The sequence below is a fragment of the Salmo salar genome, chromosome 11, assembly GCF_965601325.2.
Source record: "Salmo salar chromosome 11, fSalSal1, whole genome shotgun sequence".
In the NCBI taxonomy this organism is placed as follows: Eukaryota; Metazoa; Chordata; class Actinopteri; order Salmoniformes; family Salmonidae; genus Salmo; species Salmo salar.
The window spans coordinates 125,435,875-125,456,624 of record NC_138301.1 but is presented as its reverse complement, the minus strand read 5'-3'; the positions used below and the strand labels follow the sequence as shown (position 1 = coordinate 125,456,624).

At 45.7% G+C, this 20,750-nt stretch overlaps 2 protein-coding genes and 1 long non-coding RNA gene across 3 annotated transcripts in view; all 3 read right to left on the bottom strand.

The window, feature by feature from the left end:
* LOC106563967 (dihydrolipoyllysine-residue acetyltransferase component of pyruvate dehydrogenase complex) overlaps nucleotides 1-20,750 on the bottom strand; it is a 46,042-nt gene that overhangs the window by 11,715 nt on the left and 13,577 nt on the right. Inside the window, exons 7-11 of the mRNA XM_045690327.2 lie at nucleotides 16,978-17,155; nucleotides 16,796-16,866; nucleotides 14,913-15,026; nucleotides 9,269-9,376; nucleotides 6,777-6,895 (exon numbers count right to left, since the gene is read on the bottom strand). Coding sequence (XP_045546283.1) covers nucleotides 6,777-6,895; nucleotides 9,269-9,376; nucleotides 14,913-15,026; nucleotides 16,796-16,866; nucleotides 16,978-17,155 — 590 coding nt within the window. The remainder of the gene's footprint in view (nucleotides 1-6,776; nucleotides 6,896-9,268; nucleotides 9,377-14,912; nucleotides 15,027-16,795; nucleotides 16,867-16,977; nucleotides 17,156-20,750) is intronic.
* LOC145858953 (uncharacterized) lies at nucleotides 7,063-9,260 on the bottom strand. The gene is made up of 2 exons (XM_082957613.1): nucleotides 7,708-9,260; nucleotides 7,063-7,145 (listed from the first exon to the last, which is right to left on the bottom strand). The coding sequence occupies exons 1-2, from the start codon at nucleotides 8,576-8,578 to the stop codon at nucleotides 7,063-7,065; spliced, it is 954 nt and encodes a 317-aa protein (XP_082813739.1). The 5' UTR covers nucleotides 8,579-9,260.
* On the bottom strand, nucleotides 9,850-14,903 carry LOC145859278 (uncharacterized). The gene is made up of 3 exons (XR_014379507.1): nucleotides 11,491-14,903; nucleotides 10,607-11,432; nucleotides 9,850-10,548 (listed from the first exon to the last, which is right to left on the bottom strand). It is a non-coding gene; the product is annotated as an uncharacterized LOC145859278 (long non-coding RNA).

Genomic DNA, 20,750 nt, shown 5'->3' with positions numbered 1-20,750 from the left:
AACTCCTTGGCAGGCCGGGCATAATGCACGCTGACCAGGTGTTTCCTCAGACACATTGGTGCGGCTGGCTTCCGGGTTAAGCGGTCATTGTGTCAAGAAGCAGTGCGGCTTGGCTGGGAGGACACACGGATCTCAACCTTCGCCTCTCCCGAGTCCGCACGGGAGTTGCAGCGATGGGACAAGACTAACTACCAATTGGATACCACGAAATGGGGGAGAAAAAGGAGTAATTTCTTTTTTAAAGGAACCCGCTCAGGGACTTCACCAGTCACCAATGGTGGCTTTAAAACAGTTAGAGTTTAATGGCTGTTAAAACGTTGTAGTTACTCCACAATACTAACCTAAATGACAGAGTGAAAAGAAGGAAGCCTGTATAGAACAAGGCACTTAAGTAATACTGCAAAACCTTTTTTGTCCAGAATATAAAGCCTTATGTTTGAGGCAAATCCAACACAACACATCACGGAGTACCACTCTTCATATTTTCAAGCATAGTGGTGACTGCATCATGTTATGGGTATGCTTGTCATCTTTAAGGACTGGGGAGTTTTCAGGATAAAAAATAAACAGAATGGAGCTAAGCACAGGAACAATCCTAGAGGAAAACCTGGTTCAGTCTGCTTTCCACCAGACACGGAGAGATGAATTCACCTTTCAGCAGGACAATAACCTAAAACACAAGGCCACATCTACACTGGAGTTGCTTATCAAGAAGACAATGAATGTTTCTGAGTGGCCTAGTTACAGTTTTGACTAATATCAGATTGAAAATCTATGACAAGACTTGAAAATGGTTGTCTAGCAAAGATCAACAACCAACTTGACAGAGCTTGAAGAATTCCTTAAAGAATAAATGGGCAAATGTTGCCCAATCTAGAAAGACACAGCTGTAATCGCCGCCAAAGGTGCTTCTACAAAGTATTGACTCAGGGGTGTGAATACTTATGTAAATGAGATGTCTGTAGTTAATTTTCAATACATTTACAAAAATGTCTAAAAACTTGTTTTCACTTTGTCATTATGGGGTATTGAGTGTAGATGGGTGAGAGAAAAATCAAACAACAAAATGTGGAAAAAGTCAAGGGCTGGGAATACTTTCTGAAGGAGCGCGGGAGACGGGTAGCGCGGGAGACGGGGAGCGCGGGAGACGAGAGACGGGCAGCGCGGGAGACGAAAGACGGGGAGCGCGCGGGAGACGGGGAGTGCGGGAGACGAGAGACGGGGAGCGCGCGGGAGACGGGGAGCGCGCGCTCAGACGGGGAGCGCGCGCTCAGACGGGGAGCGCGCGCTCAGACGGGGAGCGCGCGCTCAGACGGGGAGGCGCGCGGGAGACAGGGGGAGCGCGGGAGACAGGGAGCGCGGGAGACAGGGAGCGCGGGAGACAGGGAGCGCGGGAGACAGGGAACGCGGGAGACAGGGAACGCGGGAGACAGGGAACGCGGGAGACAGGGAGCGCGGGAGACAGGGAGCGCGGGAGACAGGGAGCAAGAGAGAGGGAGCGCGAGGGAAACGGGGAGCGCGAGGGAAACGGGGAGTGCGAGGGCAAAACACACATTTCTTTCCACAGGACTGTGGGGTGAGACAGGGATGCAGCTTAAGCCCCACCCTCTTCAACATATATATCACTGAATTGGCGAGGGCACTAGAACAGTCTGCAGCACCCGGCCCTCACCCAACTAGAATCTGAAGTCAAATGTCTACTGTTTGCTCATGATGTGGTGCTTCTGTCCCCAACCAACCATGGCCTATAGCAGCACCAATATCTTCTGCACAGATTCAGTCAGACCTCGGCCCTGACAGTAAATCTCAATAAGACAAAAATAATGGTGTTCCAAAAAGGTCCAGTTGCCAGGACCACAAATACAAATTCCATCTAGATACTGTTGCCCTGGAGCAGGTATTTCCAAACTGGGCGGGCAATTCTGTTTGGGGTATGCCAAATAAAAATGTGATTCACATTTTTTTAATAACAATAATACTCATTTAAAAAGAAAAATGTATTATCACATTTTCAAACAGTACATTTATATTTTCCAACGGGGCTATACGTTTGGGTGATTTTTTATTCTGGCCTGAGTAGCCTCGTGTCACTGCCAAAAATAAAATTAAACCATCTAGTGTTCAGCAAAATAACAACACAATGTCAAATACAGGTAGCCGAGTCAAATAATGAACATCCAATCACATTAACCGTTACTCTCTCACGGGAAACCTTCGCTCTTACACAGACATTTATAAACGAAACATGACAATTTGAAAAATAAGCCACGGGGAGTTTTTTGAGTGAGAATAAAGACAACTTTCAAGAAGTAAGACATGTATAAAAGCAACAGATACCATTAATAAGAAGGGGCTAGAAGTGTCTTTGTCACAGCTGTCTTCAGGAAAGGACCAAACTGCAGCAGAGTTAGTGTTCGTCATCTTGAATTTAATAGGAAGAACACTCTACAAAAACAAGGAAACTGACAGCCAACAGTCCTGTCAGGTGCAAACACACTAAACAAGAAACAATTACCCACAACCCCAAAGAAAAACACACACTCCTATATAGGACTCCCAATCAAAGGCAACTCAACACACCTGCCTTCAATTGGGAGTCCTAATCACCAACAACCATTCACACACACACACACACACAAAACCCTGCCACATCCTGACCAAAACTAATCCAATTGCTCCCTCTGCTGGTCAGGATGTGACAGTCTTATATGGTGAGCTACCGAGTGGCTGGGACAGGAAGCCCCATACTATTGGGGAGGACTTAATTCTTCCTGCTGCCGTGGATACGGCTGGGACAATGCTGGGGGAAAAGGCCCAAAAAACTATACAGACAATGACTTCATCAAACAGGCCTGGTACAGCTCCTGGTATATGGATGAGTTAACAGGCCTGGTACAGCTCCTGGTATATGGATGAGTTAACAGGCCTGGTATAGCTCCTGGTATATGGATGAGTTAACAGGCCTGGTACAGCTCCTGGTATATGGATGAGTTAACAGGCCTGGTACAGCTCCTGGTATATGGATGAGTTAACAGGCCTGGTACAGCTCCTGGTATATGGATGAGTTAACAGGCCTGGTACAGCTCCTGGTATAGCTCCTGGTATATGGATGAGTTAACAGGCCTGGTACAGCTCCTGGTATATGGATGAGTTAACAGGCCTGGTACAGCTCCGGGTATATGGATGAGTTAACAGGCCTGGTACAGCTCCTGGTATATGGATGAGTTAACAGGCCTGGTACAGCTCCTGGTATATGGATGAGTTAACAGGCCTGGTACAGCTCCTGGTATATGGATGAGTTAACAGGCCTGGTACAGCTCCTGGTATATGGATGAGTTAACAGGCCTGGTACAGCTCCTGGTATAGCTCCTGGTATATGGATGAGTTAACAGGCCTGGTACAGCTCCTGGTATATGGATGAGTTAACAGGCCTGGTACAGCTCCTGGTATATGGATGAGTTAACAGGCCTGGTACAGCTCCTGGTATATGGATGAGTTAACAGGCCTGGTACAGCTCCTGGTATATGGATGAGTTAACAGGCCTGGTACAGATCCTGGTATATGTCCGTTACGTTTATGGGGGTCAATTAAGGAAGACATCCTCTTCTGCAAACCACTGGAATCCAGGACAACATGAGAGGATATTTTTAAAGTACTGGACAGCTTTGTGACATCAAATGTCCATTGGTGGTCAAGATGTGTTGGTATCTGTACTGATGGAGCAAAAGCCATGACAGGGAGACATAGTGGAGTGGTAACGCGCCTGCAAGCAGCTGCTCCCGAAGCCATTTGGGTCCACTGCAGCATCCACAGAGAGGCTCTTGCTGCCAAGGGAATGCCTGACAGCTTGAAAGACGTTTTGGACACTACAGTAAAAATGGTTGCTTTGTTAAAGCAAAAGGCCCCTGAACTCTCGTGTATTTTCTGCATTATGTAATGATATGGGCAGTGACCATGTAACGTTTTTACAACATACAGGAAGTGCGCTGGTTATCAACGGTCAAAGTATTGACACGTTTTTTTTAAATTGAGAGATGAGCTTAAAGTTTTCTTTACTGAACATTTTCACTTGTCTGACCTGAATGATCTGAATCAAGGATTACAGGGACTCTCCGCAACTATATTCAATGTGCGGGATAAAATTGAGGCTATGATTAAGAAGTTGGAGCTCTTCTCTGTCTGCATTAACAAGGACAACACACAGGTCTTTCCATCATTGTATGATTTTTTCGTGTGCAAATGAACTCAAGCTTACGGACAATGTCAAATGTGATGTAGCGAAGCACCTGAGGTGAGTTGGGTGAGCAATTACACAGGCACTTTCCTGAAATGGACGACGCAAACAACTGGATTCATTATCCCTTTCATGCCCTGCCTCCAGTCCACTTACCGATATCTGAACAAGAGAGCCTCATCGAAATTGCAACAAGCGGTTCTGTGAAAATTTTATTTAAATCAGAAGCCACTGACAGATTTTTGGATCGGGCTTCACTCAGAGTATCCTGCCTTAGCAAATCGTGCTGTTAAGACACTGATGCCCTTTGCAACTACGTACCTATGTGAGAGTGGATTCTCGGCCCTCACTAGCATGAAAACTAAATACAGGCACAGACTGTGTGTGGAAAATGATTTAAGACTGAGACTCTCTCCAATACAACCCAACATTGCAGAGTTATGTGCATCCTTTCAAGCACACCCTTCTCATTAACCTGTGGTGAGTTATTCACCATTTTGATGAACAAATAAGGTTTTATATGTAAGATGGTTAAATAAAGAGCAAAATTATTATTATTACTATATTATTATTTGTGCCCTGGTCCTATAAGAGCTCTTTGTCATTTCCCACGAGCCGAGTTGTGACAAAAACTCACACTCATTCTGATGTTTAATAAATGTATTGTATAGTGTGTGTGTGTGCGGCAGGATTACAATGATGGTAAAAAAACAACATTTGAGAGTGCGCTGACCCTGGTGCTAGAGGGGGTACAGCTGGAGGTTGGATAGAGGGGGTACAGCTGGAGGTTGGATAGAGGGGGTACAGCTGGAGGTTGGATAGAGGAGGTACAGCTGGAGGTTGAATGTTTGAAGGGGTACGGGACTATAAAAAGTTTGGGAATCACTGCTCTAGAGCACACAAAAAAACTATACATACTTCGGCCTAAACATCAGCACCACAGGTAACTTCCACAAAGCTGTGAACGATCTGAGAGACAAGGCAAGAAGGGCCTTCTATGCCATCAAAATGAACATACAATTCGACATACCAACTAGGATCTGGCTAAAAAATACTTGAATCAGTTATAGATGGTTGTGTGGTCTGGGGTCCGCTCACCAAACAAGAATTCACTAAATGGGACAAACACCAAATTGAGACTCTGCATGCAGAATTCTGCAAAAATATCCTCAGTGTACAACGTTAAACACCAAATAATGCATGTAGAGCAGAATTAGGCTGATACCCGCTAATGATCAAAATCCATAAAAGAGCCGTTAAATTCTACAACCACCTAAAAGGAAGCGATTCCCAAACCTTCCATAACAAAGCCATCACCTACAGAGAGATGAACCTGGAGAAGAGTCCCCTCAGCAAGCTGGTCCTGGGGCTCTGTTCACAAACACAAACAGACCCCACAGAGCCCCAGGACAGCAACACAAACAGACCCCACAGAGCCCCAGGACAGCAACACAATCAGACCCCACAGAGCCCCAGGACAGCAACACAAACAGACCCCACAGAGCCCCAGGACAGCAACACAAACAGACCCCACAGAGCCCCAGGACAGCAACACAATTAGACCAAACCACATCATGAGAAAACTAAAATATAATTACTTGACACATTTGAAAGAATTAACAAAAAAACTGAGCAAACTAGAATGTTATTTGTCCCTAAACAGAGAGACACAGTGGCAGAATACCTGACCAAATGTTTCCATTGACAATAAAGCCCTTGAGAGACAGAGAGAGAGAGACACAGACCAGGAGAGACTGACCAGGGGAGACAGACCAGGGGAGACAGACCAGGGGAGACAGACCAGGGGAGACAGGGGCAGAGGGAGAGAGAGACACAGAGACACAGACCAGGGGAGACAGACCAGGGGACACAGACCAGGGGACACAGACCAGGGGACACAGACCAGGGGAGACAGAGGGAGAGAGAGACACAGAGACACAGACCAGGGGAGACAGACCAGGGGACACAGACCAGGGGACACAGACCAGGGGACACAGACCAGGGGAGACAGAGGGAGAGAGAGACACAGAGACACAGACCAGGGGGACAGACCAGGGGACACAGACCAGGGGACACAGACCAGGGGACACAGACCAGGGAGACAGAGGGAGAGAGAGACACAGAGACACAGACCAGGGGAGACAGACCAGGGGACACAGACCAGGGGACACAGACCAGGGGACACAGACCAGGGGAGACAGAGGGAGAGAGAGACACAGAGACACAGACCAGGGGAGACAGACCAGGGGACACAGACCAGGGGACACAGACCAGGGGACACAGACCAGGGGAGACAGAGGGAGAGAGAGACACAGAGACACAGACCAGGGGAGACAGACCAGGGGACACAGACCAGGGGACACAGACCAGGGGACACAGACCAGGGGAGACAGAGAAAGAGAGACCAGGGGAGACAGACAAGGAGAGACAGACAAGGGGAGACAGACAAGGGGAGACAGAGAAAGAGAGACCAGGGGACACAGACCAGGGGAGACAGAGAAAGAGGGAGAGAGAGATGGAAAGAGGCAGAGTATGTACTTACTGTCGGATGACTGAGTCGAGCCATTGGGAGTTGGCTTCCGGGACCTTGAGGCAGGCCAGAGCGCTGGCTTTAATGATGAAGTCATTCACACTCAGCTTGATGTTCTGGGTCTTTACCTCCTAGGAAGAAGAGTAGAGTATTACTTTATTCATCCCAATTCGGGAAATTGTTTTATTTCACACTGGAAATAAATTGGTCTCGCTGTAATCAATGAAATCAGCTACATTCCTGGTGTTGCATTTCCCCCCAGCTTTGAGATGAAAATAAAATAAAAATACACTGGGTTTTATTGTCTGCTGCCGATGATTGGCTCAGAGCTGTAGAACGCTGGGAAGAAACCTATGGTCATTGGTGGAAACATGAAATCAGCTGATACAAATGGACCAATAGAGATTATTTGGGAGGTTGGTGGAAAGTAACATATGAAATCAGATTATATAATAGGCCAATAGAGATTATTTGGGAGGTTGTAATGAATTTGTCAGTTGTTGTGAATTTAATGATTAAATAGGCTTTAAAGGAATCAGTTAAATGAGAAGTTGTCAGGCTTGCCCCTTGTCAGCGATAGCTCTTTTCTTTGGTCATTTGTCATGACTGTTGATGCTTGTACTTACACATCCTTCAGTCCTTTCAAATTTCCTGATGAAGAACTGTGGATTGATTTTGTATCCACCTAAGCAGATTTCCATTGACGGGGTTGTGCTCTGTGCTGGTGTATTTAGCACCTGACATGCTGAGTGTTGACGCTGCTCTGACGTCCAGCCCCAATGTATCTCCATATCGTTTTTAAACGTGTGCTTCTCTCCTCCGAGAGAACAATGGCTGATTCAATGGGGGTGTGGAAGATTTCAAAACGCTTCTGTGATAGGGAGCCCGTCATACACACACACACACACACACACACACACACACCACACACACACACACACACACACACACACACACACACACACACGAGTATCCTTAGCCTCCTCCTGCTTAGCCTCCTCCTGCTTAGCCTCCTCCTCCTTAGCCTCCTCCTCCTTAGCCTCCTCCTGCTTAGCCTCCTCCTGCTTAGCCTCCTCCTGCTTAGCCTCCTCCTGCTTAGCCTCCTCCTGCTTAGCCTCCTCCTCCTTAGCCTCCTCCTCCTTAGCCTCCTCCTCCTTAGCCTCCTCCTCCTTAGCCTCCTCCTCCTGAGCCTCCTCCTCCTGAGCCTCCTCCTGCTTAGCCTCCTCCTGCTTAGCCTCCTCCTTCTCCTTAGCCTCCTCCTTCTCCTTAGCCTCCTCCTTCTCCTTAGCCTCCTCCTTCTCCTTAGCCTCCTCCTCCTCCTTAGCCTCCTCCTCCTTAGCCTCCTCCTGCTTAGCCTCCTCCTGCTTAGCCTCCTCCTGCTTAGCCTCCTCCTGCTTAGCCTCCTTCTCCTTAGCCTCCTCCTCCTTAGCCTCCTTCTCCTTAGCCTCCTTCTCCTGAGCCTCCTTCTCCTGAGCCTCCTCCTCCTTAGCCTCCTCCTGCTTAGCCTCCTCCTCCTTAGCCTCCTTCTGCTTAGCCTCCTTCTGCTTAGCCTCCTCCTCCTTAGCCTCCTCCTCCTTAGCCTCCTCCTCCTGAGCCTCCTCCTCCTGAGCCTCCTCCTCCTGAGCCTCCTCCTCCTGAGCCTCCTCCTCCTTAGCCTCCTTCTCCTTAGCCTCCTCCTCCTTAGCCTCCTCCTCCTGAGCCTCCTCCTCCTTAGCCTCCTCCTCCTTAGCCTCCTCCTCCTTAGCCTCCTCCTCCTTAGCCTCCTCCTCCTTAGCCTCCTCCTCCTTAGCCTCCTCCTCCTTAGCCTCCACCATTTACCAGTTTCCGGGTCACGTAGGAGAGGACAGACTTTTCCCAGAATCTCACAATGTCTCTCAGCGGCATGCTTAGAAACTCATCAAGGTGCTGGGGGTCAAGCTGACAGGTCATTTATGTTGATAGAGCCCTCAGAAAACCCCACGAGGTACAGACAGACTCCCAGCCAGACCCAGACAACCTCTCTACTACGGAGTTTGAGTCCTGTCTAATCCCAGAGAGACAGCCAGACAGACTCCCAGCCAGAGAGACAGCCAGACAGACTCCCAGCCAGAGAGACAGCCAGACAGACTCCCAGCCAGAGAGACAGCCAGACAGACTCCCAGCCAGAGAGACAGCCAGACAGACTCCCAGCCAGAGAGACAGCCAGACAGACTCCCAGCCAGAGAGACAGCCAGACAGACTCCCAGCCAGAGAGACAGCCAGACAGACTCCCAGCCAGAGAGACAGCCAGACAGACTCCCAGCCAGAGAGACAGCCAGACAGACTCCCAGCCAGACAGACTCCCAGCCAGAGAGACAGCCAGACAGACTCCCAGCCAGAGAGACAGCCAGACAGACTCCCAGCCAGAGACAGACAACCTCTCTACTACGGAGTTTGAGTCCTGTCTGATCACAGAGGAAGGATTAGACAGAGACAGCCAGAGAGACAGCCAGAGAGACAGCCAGAGAGACGACAGACAGACTCACAGCGTTGAGCTCAGTGCGTAGTTCTAGGACTTGGTCCATGTTGACGTCAACAGACAGGTAGTAGTGGGGAATGGTCTGTTTGGACTGCATCAGCCTCTGGGCTATCACCTAGGTAACAACAAACACAATATCACCTGGACACACAGAACAGTGTTTAACATAATGCTGAAGGTATCTTTCAGAGGCGTAGTTAACTGGTGGGTGTACGTGCCTTAGTGCTGAGCGATAGGTGTCGTTTTGAGGTCGGTTCAGTTTTGAGAATCACAGTTAATCACGATTATTTTTAAAACATTAAATGTATTATGAAATAATGACAAGAAGATTTGAGTATTTGAATGAAAATTCCAAAGGCAATTTTTCAGTTGTGAAAATTACTTAGTTTTTATTTGATGACTTTATTATATTTTATTCCTTAAAGTCATCATCTCATCTCAGGCAGTATCAGCCTGACAACCATCTAACATTATCTCTGTGCTTAACATACCCTACAGTCTTTAGTCCTCCTATTCCCCATACCCTACAGTCTTTAGTCCTCCTATTCCCCATACCCTACAGTCTTTAGTCCTCCTATTCCCCATACCCTACAGTCTTTAGTCCTCCTATTCCCCATACCCTACAGTCTTTAGTCCTCCTATTCCCCATACCCTACAGTCTTTAGTCCTCCTATTCCCCATACCCTACAGTCTTTAGTCCTCCTATTCCCCATGCAGTCTTTAGTCCTCCTATTCCCCATACCCTACAGTCTTTAGTCCTCCTATTCCCCATACCCTACAGTCTTTAGTCCTCCTATTCCCCATACAGTCTTTAGTCCTCCTATTCCCCATTCAGTCTTTAGTCCTCCTACTCCCCATACCCTACAGTCTTTAGTCCTCCTATTCCCCATACCTACAGTCTTTAGTCCTCCTATTCCCCATACCTACAGTCTTTAGTCCTCCTATTCCCCATACCTACAGTCTTTAGTCCTCCTATTCCCCATACAGTCTTCAGTCTTCCTATTCCCCATACCCTACAGTCTTTAGTCCTCCTATTCCCCATACCTACAGTCTTTAGTCCTCCTATTCCCCATACCTACAGTCTTTAATCCTCCTATTCCCCATGCAGTCTTTAGTCCTCCTATTCCCCATACAGTCTTTAGTCCTCCTATTCCCCATACCCTACAGTCTTTAGTCCTCCTATTCCCCATACCCTACAGTCTTTAGTCCTCCTATTCCCCATACCCTACAGTCTTTAGTCCTCCTATTCCCCATACCTACAGTCTTTAGTCCTCCTATTCCCCATACCTACAGTCTTTAGTCCTCCTATTCCCCATACAGTCTTTAGTCCTCCTATTCCCCATACAGTCTTTAGTCCTCCTATTCCCCATACAGTCTTTAGTCTTCCTATTCCCCATACCCTACAGTCTTTAGTCCTCCTATTCCCCATACCTACAGTCTTTAGTCCTCCTATTCCCCATACCTACAGTCTTTAATCCTCCTATTCCCCATGCAGTCTTTAGTCCTCCTATTCCCCATACAGTCTTTAGTCCTCCTATTCCCCATACCCTACAGTCTTTAGTCCTCCTATTCCCCATACCCTACAGTCTTTAGTCCTCCTATTCCCCATACCCTACAGTCTTTAGTCCTCCTATTCCCCATACCTACAGTCTTTAGTCCTCCTATTCCCCATACCTACAGTCTTTAGTCCTCCTATTCCCCATACCTACAGTCTTTAGTCCTCCTATTCCCCATACAGTCTTTAGTCCTCCTATTCCCCATACAGTCTTTAGTCTTCCTATTCCCCATACCCTACAGTCTTTAGTCCTCCTATTCCCCATACCTACAGTCTTTAATCCTCCTATTCCCCATGCAGTCTTTAGTCCTCCTATTCCCCATAGAGTCTTTAGTCCTCCTATTCCCCATGCAGTCTTTAGTCCTCCTATTCCCCATACCCTACAGTCTTTAGTCCTCCTATTCCCCATACCCTACAGTCTTTAGTCCTCCTATTCCCCATACCTACAGTCTTTAGTCCTCCTATTCCCCATAGTCTTTAGTCCTCCTATTCCCCATACAGTCTTTAGTCCTCCTATTCCCCATACAGTCTTTAGTCTTCCTATTCCCCATACCCTACAGTCTTTAGTCCTCCTATTCCCCATACCTACAGTCTTTAGTCCTCCTATTCCCCATACCTAAAGTCTTTAATCCTCCTATTCCCCATGCAGTCTTTAGTCCTCCTATTCCCCATACAGTCTTTAGTCCTCCTATTCCCCATACAGTCTTTAGTCTTCCTATTCCCCATACCCTACAGTCTTTAGTCCTCCTATTCCCCATACCTACAGTCTTTAGTCCTCCTATTCCCCATACCTAAAGTCTTTAATCCTCCTATTCCCCATGCAGTCTTTAGTCCTCCTATTCCCCATACAGTCTTTAGTCCTCCTATTCCCCATACCCTACAGTCTTTAGTCCTCCTATTCCCCATACCCTACAGTCTTTAGTCCTCCTATTCCCCATACCCTACAGTCTTTAGTCCTCCTATTCCCCATACCTACAGTCTTTAGTCCTCCTATTCCCCATACCTACAGTCTTTAGTCCTCCTATTCCCCATACCTACAGTCTTTAGTCCTCCTATTCCCCATACAGTCTTTAGTCCTCCTATTCCCCATACAGTCTTTAGTCTTCCTATTCCCCATACCCTACAGTCTTTAGTCCTCCTATTCCCCATACCTACAGTCTTTAATCCTCCTATTCCCCATGCAGTCTTTAGTCCTCCTATTCCCCATAGAGTCTTTAGTCCTCCTATTCCCCATGCAGTCTTTAGTCCTCCTATTCCCCATACCCTACAGTCTTTAGTCCTCCTATTCCCCATACCTACAGTCTTTAGTCCTCCTATTCCCCATACCTAGAGTCTTTAGTCCTCCTATTCCCCATACCTACAGTCTTTAATCCTCCTATTCCCCATGCAGTCTTTAGTCCTCCTATTCCCCATACAGTCTTTAGTCCTCCTATTCCCCATACAGTCTTTAGTCCTCCTATTCCCCATACAGTCTTTAGTCCTCCTATTCCCCATACAGTCTTTAGTCCTCCTATTCCCCATACAGTCTTTAGTCCTCCTATTCCCCATACAGTCTTTAGTCCTCCTATTCCCCATACCCTACAGTCTTTAGTCCTCCTATTCCCCATACAGTCTTTAGTCCTCCTATTCCCCATGCAGTCTTTAGTCCTCCTATTCCCCATACAGTCTTTAGTCCTCCTATTCCCCATACCTACAGTCTTTAGTCCTCCTATTCCCCATACCCTACAGTCTTTAGTCCCTCTATTCCCCATACAGTCTTTAGTCCTCCTATTCCCCATACAGTCTTTAGTCCTCCTATTCCCCATACAGTCTTTAGTCCTCCTATTCCCCATACAGTCTTTAGTCCTCCTATTCCCCACAGTCTTTAGTCCTCCTATTCCCCACAGTCTTTAGTCCTCCTATTCCCCATACAGTCTTTAGTCCTCCTATTCCCCATACAGTCTTTAGTCCTCCTATTCCCCACACAGTCTTTAGTCCTCCTATTCCCCATACCCTACAGTCTTTAGTCCTCCTATTCCCCATACAGTCTTTAGTCCTCCTATTCCCCATACCCTACAGTCTTTAGTCCTCCTATTCCCCATACAGTCTTTAGTCCTCCTATTCCCCATACCCTACAGTCTTTAGTCCTCCTATTCCCCATACCCTACAGTCTTTAGTCCTCCTATTCCCCATACAGTCTTTAGTCCTCCTATTCCCCATACCCTACAGTCTTTAGTCCTCCTATTCCCCATACAGTCTTTAGTCCTCCTATTCCCCATACCGTACAGTCTTTAGTCCTCCTATTCCCCATACAGTCTTTAGTCCTCCTATTCCCCATACCCTACAGTCTTTAGTCCTCCTATTCCCCATACAGTCTTTAGTCCTCCTATTCCCCATACCCTACAGTCTTTAGTCCTCCTATTCCCCATACCCTACAGTCTTTAGTCCTCCTATTCCCCATACAGTCTTTAGTCCTCCTATTCCCCATACCCTACAGTCTTTAGTCCTCCTATTCCCCATACCCTACAGTCTTTAGTCCTCCTATTCCCCATACAGTCTTTAGTCCTCCTATTCCCCATACCGTACAGTCTTTAGTCCTCCTATTCCCCATACAGTCTTTAGTCCTCCTATTCCCCATACCCTACAGTCTTTAGTCCTCCTATTCCCCATACAGTCTTTAGTCCTCCTATTCCCCATACCGTACAGTCTTTAGTCCTCCTATTCCCCCTACAGTCTTTAGTCCTCCTATTCCCCATACCCTACAGTCTTTAGTCCTCCTATTCCCCATACAGTCTTTAGTCCTCCTATTCCCCATACCCTACAGTCTTTAGTCCTCCTATTCCCCATACAGTCTTTAGTCCTCCTATTCCCCATACCCTACAGTCTTTAGTCCTCCTATTCCCCATACCCTACAGTCTTTAGTCCTCCTATTCCCCATACAGTCTTTAGTCCTCCTATTCCCCATACCCTACAGTCTTTAGTCCTCCTATTCCCCATACAGTCTTTAGTCCTCCTATTCCCCATACCGTACAGTCTTTAGTCCTCCTATTCCCCATACAGTCTTTAGTCCTCCTATTCCCCATACCCTACAGTCTTTAGTCCTCCTATTCCCCATACAGTCTTTAGTCCTCCTATTCCCCATACCCTACAGTCTTTAGTCCTCCTATTCCCCATACCCTACAGTCTTTAGTCCTCCTATTCCCCATACAGTCTTTAGTCCTCCTATTCCCCATACCCTACAGTCTTTAGTCCTCCTATTCCCCATACAGTCTTTAGTCCTCCTATTCCCCATACCGTACAGTCTTTAGTCCTCCTATTCCCCATACAGTCTTTAGTCCTCCTATTCCCCATACCCTACAGTCTTTAGTCCTCCTATTCCCCATACAGTCTTTAGTCCTCCTATTCCCCATACCCTACAGTCTTTAGTCATTGTATTTAGCTAGCCAGCCTAAATATGCTGCAGAGCTGTCTGCCCTTATTTCTATTTAACCTTTATTTAACTAGGCAAGTCAGTTCAGAACAAATTATTTTTTACAATAATGACGACGATGAGCCAATTGTGCGCCGCCCTATGGAACTCCCAATCACGGGCAGATGTGATACAGCCTGGATACGAACCGGGACTGTAGTGACACCTCTTGCACTGAGATGCAGTGCCTTAGACCGCTGCGCCACTCGGGAGCTCATTTGACTAGTTCAAAATACATAAGGCATACTTTCACAAACTCTATCCCTCTTTCTCATAGTTGTGTAGGCTACATTCCTCTGTCATGTGGTCTATGTGTATCTAACCTAACATAGCAGGTGTAAAAGTGTATCCATCTCTGTCCAAGTGGAACAGGCGCAATGGATTATGGTCATTATAGTTAATTACCACATTTCTGCTCTGAAATAGGTTGAATATTTGCTTTATGAAAACTACAGCCCTTCAGCCCAGCGTCCCACATGGTTCTTGACTTAATTTCTCTAGTGAATGATTTGATTTCTCTCTAGAGAAACGGCGCTTTGGGCTCACAATGTTTTTATACTAAATTGTATTCAAGTAACTGAACCGACATCGGTTAATCGCTCAGGACTAGTGTGTGTGTGTGTGTGTGTGTGTGTGTGTGTGTGTTACCCTGCGGATGTTGCTGATAGGAACGTCAGTGAAGGTGCCTGTTGGCGCGGCAACACCCGGGGTAGGTCTAGGGGCGTGGCTAGCCGGGGAAGGAGGAGCTGCAGCAACAGGAGCCTAAACACCAGAAAACCAACCCAGTCTAGAATGAACATTTCATCAGAAAACCAACCCAGTCTAGAATGAACATTTCATCAGAAAACCAACCCAGTCTAGAATGAACATTTCATCAGAAAACCAACCCAGTCTAGAATGAACATTTCACCAGAAAACCAATCCAGTCTAGAATGAACATTTCATCAGAAAACCAACCCAGTCTAGAATGAACATTTCATCAGAAAACCAACCCAGTCTAGAATGAACATTTCATCAGAAAACCAACCCAGTCTAGAATGAACATTTCATCAGAAAACCAACCCAGTCTAGAATGAACATTTCACCAGAAAACCAACCCAGTCTAGAATGAACATTTCATCAGAAAACCAACCCAGTCTAGAATGAACATTTCATCAGAAAACCAACCCAGTCTAGAATGAACATTTCATCAGAAAACCAACCCAGTCTAGAATGAACATTTCATCAGAAAACCAACCCAGTCTAGAATGAACATTTCATCAGAAAACCAACCCAGTCTAGAATGAACATTTCACCAGAAAACCAATCCAGTCTAGAATGAACATTTCATCAGAAAACCAACCCAGTCTAGAATGAACATTTCATCAGAAAACCAACCCAGTCTAGAATGAACATTTCATCAGAAAACCAACCCAGTCTAGAATGAACATTTCATCAGAAAACCAACCCAGTCTAGAATGAACATTTCACCAGAAAACCAACCCAGTCTAGAATGAACATTTCATCAGAAAACCAACCCAGTCTAGAATGAACATTTCATCAGAAAACCAACCCAGTCTAGAATGAACATTTCACCAGAAAACCAACCCAGTCTAGAATGAACATTTCACCAGAAAACCAACCCAGTCTAGAATGAACATTTCACCAGAAAACCAACCCAGTCTAGAATGAACATTTCATCAGAAAACCAACCCAGTCTAGAATGAACATTTCATCAGAAAACCAACCCAGTCTAGAATGAACATTTCATCAGAAAACCAACCCAGTCTAGAATGAACATTTCACCAGAAAACCAACCCAGTCTAGAATGAACATTTCATCAGAAAACCAACCCAGTCTAGAATGAACATTTCACCAGAAAACCAACCCAGTCTAGAATGAACATTTCATCAGAAAACCAATCCAGTCTAGAATGAACATTTCATCAGAAAACCAACCCAGTCTAGAATGAACATTTCATCAGAAAACCAACCCAGTCTAGAATGAACATTTCATCAGAAAACCAACCCAGTCTAGAATGAACATTTCATCAGAAAACCAACCCAGTCTTGACTGAACATTTCACCAGAAAACCAACCCAGTCTAGAATGAACATTTCACCAGAAAACCAACCCAGTCTAGAATGAACATTTCACCAGAAAACCAACCCAGTCTTGACTGAACATTTCACCAGAAAACCAACCCAGTCTAGAATGAACATTTCACCAGAAAACCAACCCAGTCTAGAGGTCGACCGATTAATCGGAATGGCCGATTAATCAGGGCCGATTTCAAGTATTCATAACAATCGGTAATGGGCTGGTCCTCCAATAATCGGTATCGGCGTTGAAAAATCATAATCGGTCGACCTGTAATCCAGTCTAGACTGAACATTGCATCAGAAAACCAATCCAGTCTAGAGTGAACATTGAATCAGATGGGTCTACAGACAATGTTTTATACTAAATATGTATCAATAGTAAGTAGAAAAGATAAAACACATTGAAAAACATTTAGGATAAATGCAGTAAAGTGAGTGTGTGGTGACTTACAGCAGGGGCAGCCTTGGGGGGGACGAAAGTCTCAATGTCTTTCCTGGTGACTCTACCATCAGGACCGGAGCCTGAAACACACAAAAAACATATGTCAGAGAGAGGAAGGTGTGTGTGTGTGTGTGTGTGTGTGTGTGTGTGTGTGTGTGTGTGTGTGTGTGTGTGTGTGTGTGTACACTCACCACTGACCTGGGCCAGGTCAATGCCCTTCTCGGCAGCGAGCTTCTTGGCTAGCGGGCTGGCGAAGACACGCCCTTTCCGTGGGGTTGCCGGGGCTACGTGAGCTGGGCTAGCTGCTGCAGGAGTGGTTGCCGGGGCTACGTGAGCTGGGCTAGCTGCTGCAGGACTGGGGGCTGCAACCTAGAGGACACAGTGTTGTTGCCTTGTGTCGCTATGAGGTGATGTTCTGATATTCTCTAGTCTGTCAGAGAACTATCTGGAAAATGTAGCAAGATCTCTAACAACGCTAGCTAACAAGATATAATACAACGCTAGCTAACAAGTTATAATACAACGCTAGCTAACAAGTTATAATACAAGATCTAACAACGTTAGCTAACAAGATATAATACAAGATGTAACAACGCTAGCTAACAAGTTATAATACAAGATCTAACAACGCTAGCTAACAAGATATAAAACGAGATCTCTAACAACGCTAGCTAACAAGATATAATACAAGATCTAACAACGCTAGTTAACAAGTTATAATACAAGCTCTAACAACGCTAGCTAACAAGTTATAATACAAGATGTAACAAAGCTAGCTAACAAGATATAATACAAGATCTAACAACGCTAGCTAACAAGATATAAAACGAGATCTCTAACAACGCTAGCTAACAAGTTATAATACAACGCTAGCTAACAAGTTATAATTTTCCCCAGCACTGAGCAAGGGGGTTAGGGGGTGTTACCGGTATTGGGGGAGGGGTTAGGGGGGTGTTACCGGTATTGGGGGAGGGGTTAGGGGGTGTTACCGGTATTGGGGGAGGGGTTAGGGGGTGTTACCGGTATTGGGGGAGGGGTTAGGGGGTGTTACCGGTATTGGGGGAGGGGTTAGGGGGTGTTACCGGTATTGGGGGAGGGGTTAGGGGGTGTTAAAAATGGCGGTGTTCGCTTTAGCAATCTCACTAGTATAAAGACCTCCTCCATTCCTGCCATTATTGAAAGAGATTGTGATACCTCACATCTCAAAATTGGGTTACTTAATGGTAGATCCCTCACTTCGAAGGCAGTTATAGTCAATGAACTAATCACTGATCATAATCTTGATGTGATTGGCCTGACTGAAACATGGCTTAAGCCTGATGAATTTACTGTGTTAAATGAGGCCTCACCCCCTGGTTACACTAGTGACCATACCCCCCGTGCATCCGGCAAAGGCGGAGGTGTTGCTAACATTTACGATAGCAAATTTCAATTTACAAAACAAAAAACAATGACGTTTTCGTCTTTTGAGCTTCTAGTCATGAAATCTATGCAGCCTACTCACTCACTTTTTATAGCTACTGTTTACAGGCCTCCTGGGCCATATGCAGTGTTCCTCACTGAGTTCCCTGAATTCCTATCGGATCTTGTAGTCATAGCAGATAATATTCAAATTTTTGGTGACTTTAACATTCACATGGAAAAGTCCACAGACCCACTCCAAAAGTATTTCGGAGCCATCATCGACTCAGTGGGTTTTGTCCAACATGTCTCTGGACCTACTCACTGCCACAGTCATACTCTGGACCTAGTTTTGTCCCATGGAATAAATGTTGTGGATCTTAATGTTTTTCCTCATAATCCTGGACTATCGGACCACCATTTTATTACGTTTGTAATCACAACAAATAATCTGCTCAGACCCCAACCAAGGAGCATTAAAAGTCGTGCTATAAATTCTCAGACAACCCAAAGATTCCTTGATGCCCTTCCAGACTCCCTCTGCCTACCCAAGGACGTCAGAGGACAAAAATCAGTTAAGCACCTAACCGAGGAACTCAATTTAACCTTGCGCAATACCCTAGATGCAGTTGCACCCCTAAAAACTAAAAACATCTGTCATAAGAAACTAGCTCCCTGGTATACAGAAAATACACGAGCTCTGAAGCAAGCTTCCAGAAAATTGGAACGGAAATGGCGCCACACCAAACTGGAAGTCTTCCGACTAGCTTGGAAAGACAGTACCGTGCAGTATCGAAGAGCCCTCACTGCTGCTCGATCATCCGATTTTTCCAACTTAATTGAGGAAAATAAGAACAATCCGAAATTTCTTTTTGATACTGTCGCAAAGCTAACTAAAAAGCAGCCTTCGCAAATGGAGGATGGCTTTCACTTCAGCAGTAATACATTTATGAACTTCTTTGAGGAAAAGATCATGATCATTAGAAAGCAAATTACGGACTCCTCTTTAAATCTGGGTATTCCTCCAAAGCTCCATTGTCCTGAGTCTACACAACTCTGCCAGGACCTAGGATCAAGGGAGATACTAAAGTGTTTTATTACTATATCTCTTGACACAATGATGAAAATAATCATGGCCTCCAAACCCTCAAGCTGCATACTGGACCCTATTCCAACTAAACTACTGAAAGAGCTGCTTCCTGTGCTTGGCCCTCCTATGTTGAACATAATAAACGGCTCTCTATCCACCGGATGTGTACCAAGCTCACTAAAAGTGGCAGTAATAAAGCCTCTCTTGAAAAAGCCGAATCTTGATCCAGAAATTATAAAAAACTAATCGGCCTATATCGAATCTTCCATTCCTCTAAAAAAAAATTGAAAAAGCTGTTGCACAGCAACTCACTGCCTTCCTGAAGACAAACAATGTATATGCAACGCTTCAGTCTGGTTTTAGACCCCATCATAGCACTGAGACTGCACTTGTGAAGGTGGTAAATGACCTTTTAATGACGTCAGACCGAGGCTCTGCATCTGTCCTCGTGCTCCTAGATCTTAGTGCCGCTTTTGATACAATCGATCACCACATTCTTTTGGAGAGATTGGAAACCCAAATTGGTCTACACGGACAAGTTCTGGCCTAGTATAGTTCTTATCTGTCGGGAAGATATCAGTTTGTCTCTGTGAATGGTTTGTCCTCTGACAAATCAATTGTACATTTCGGTGTTCCTCAAGGTTCCGTTTTAGGACCACTATTGTTTTCACTATATATTTTACCTCTTGGGGATGTCATTCGAAAACATAATGTTACATTTCACTGCTATGCGGACGACACACAGCTGTACATTTCAATGAAACATGGTGAAGCCCCGAAATTGCCCTCGCTAGAAGCCTGTGTTTCAGACATAAAGAAGTGGATGGCTGCAAACTTTCTACTTTTAAACTCGGACAAAACAGAGATGCTTGTTCTAGGTCCCAAGAAACAAAGAGATCTTCTGTTGAATCTGACAATTAATCTGGATGGTTGTACAGTCGTCTCAAATAAAACTGTGAAGGACCTCGGCGTTACTCTGGACCCTGATCTCTCTTTTGAAGAACATATCAAGACTGTTTCAAGGACAGCTTTTTTCCATCCACGTAACATTGCAAAAATCAGAAACTTTCTGTCCAAAAATGACGCAGAAAAATTAATCCATGCTTTTGTTACTTCTAGGCTGGACTACTGCAATGCTCTACTTTCCGGCTACCCGGATAAAGCACTAAACAAACTTCAGTTAGTGCTAAATACGGCTGCTAGAATCCTGACTAGAACCAAAACATTTGATCATATTACTCCAGTGCTAGCCTCCCTACACTGGCTTCCTGTTAAGGCAAGGGCTGATTAAGGTTTTACTGCTAAACCAAAAAGCATTACATGGTCTTGCTCCTACCCATCTTTCCGAGTTGGTCCTGCCGTACATACCTACACGTACGCTACGGTCACAAGACGCGGGCCTCCTAATTGTCCCTAGAATTTCTAAGCAAACGGCTGGAGGTAGGGCTTTCTCCTATAGAGCTCCATTTTTAT

Bases quoted from the DNA above. Each gene is read 5' to 3' on its own strand.
- LOC145858953 (XM_082957613.1), bottom strand. From the start codon at position 8,578: ATGGTGGAGGCTAAGGAGGAGGAGGCTAAGGAGGAGGAGGCTAAGGAG. The intron at 7,146-7,707 runs GTGTGTGTGTGT...CATTTGTATCAG, and splicing joins GTGTGTGTGTGTGTGTGTGT to CTGATTTCATGTTTCCACCA.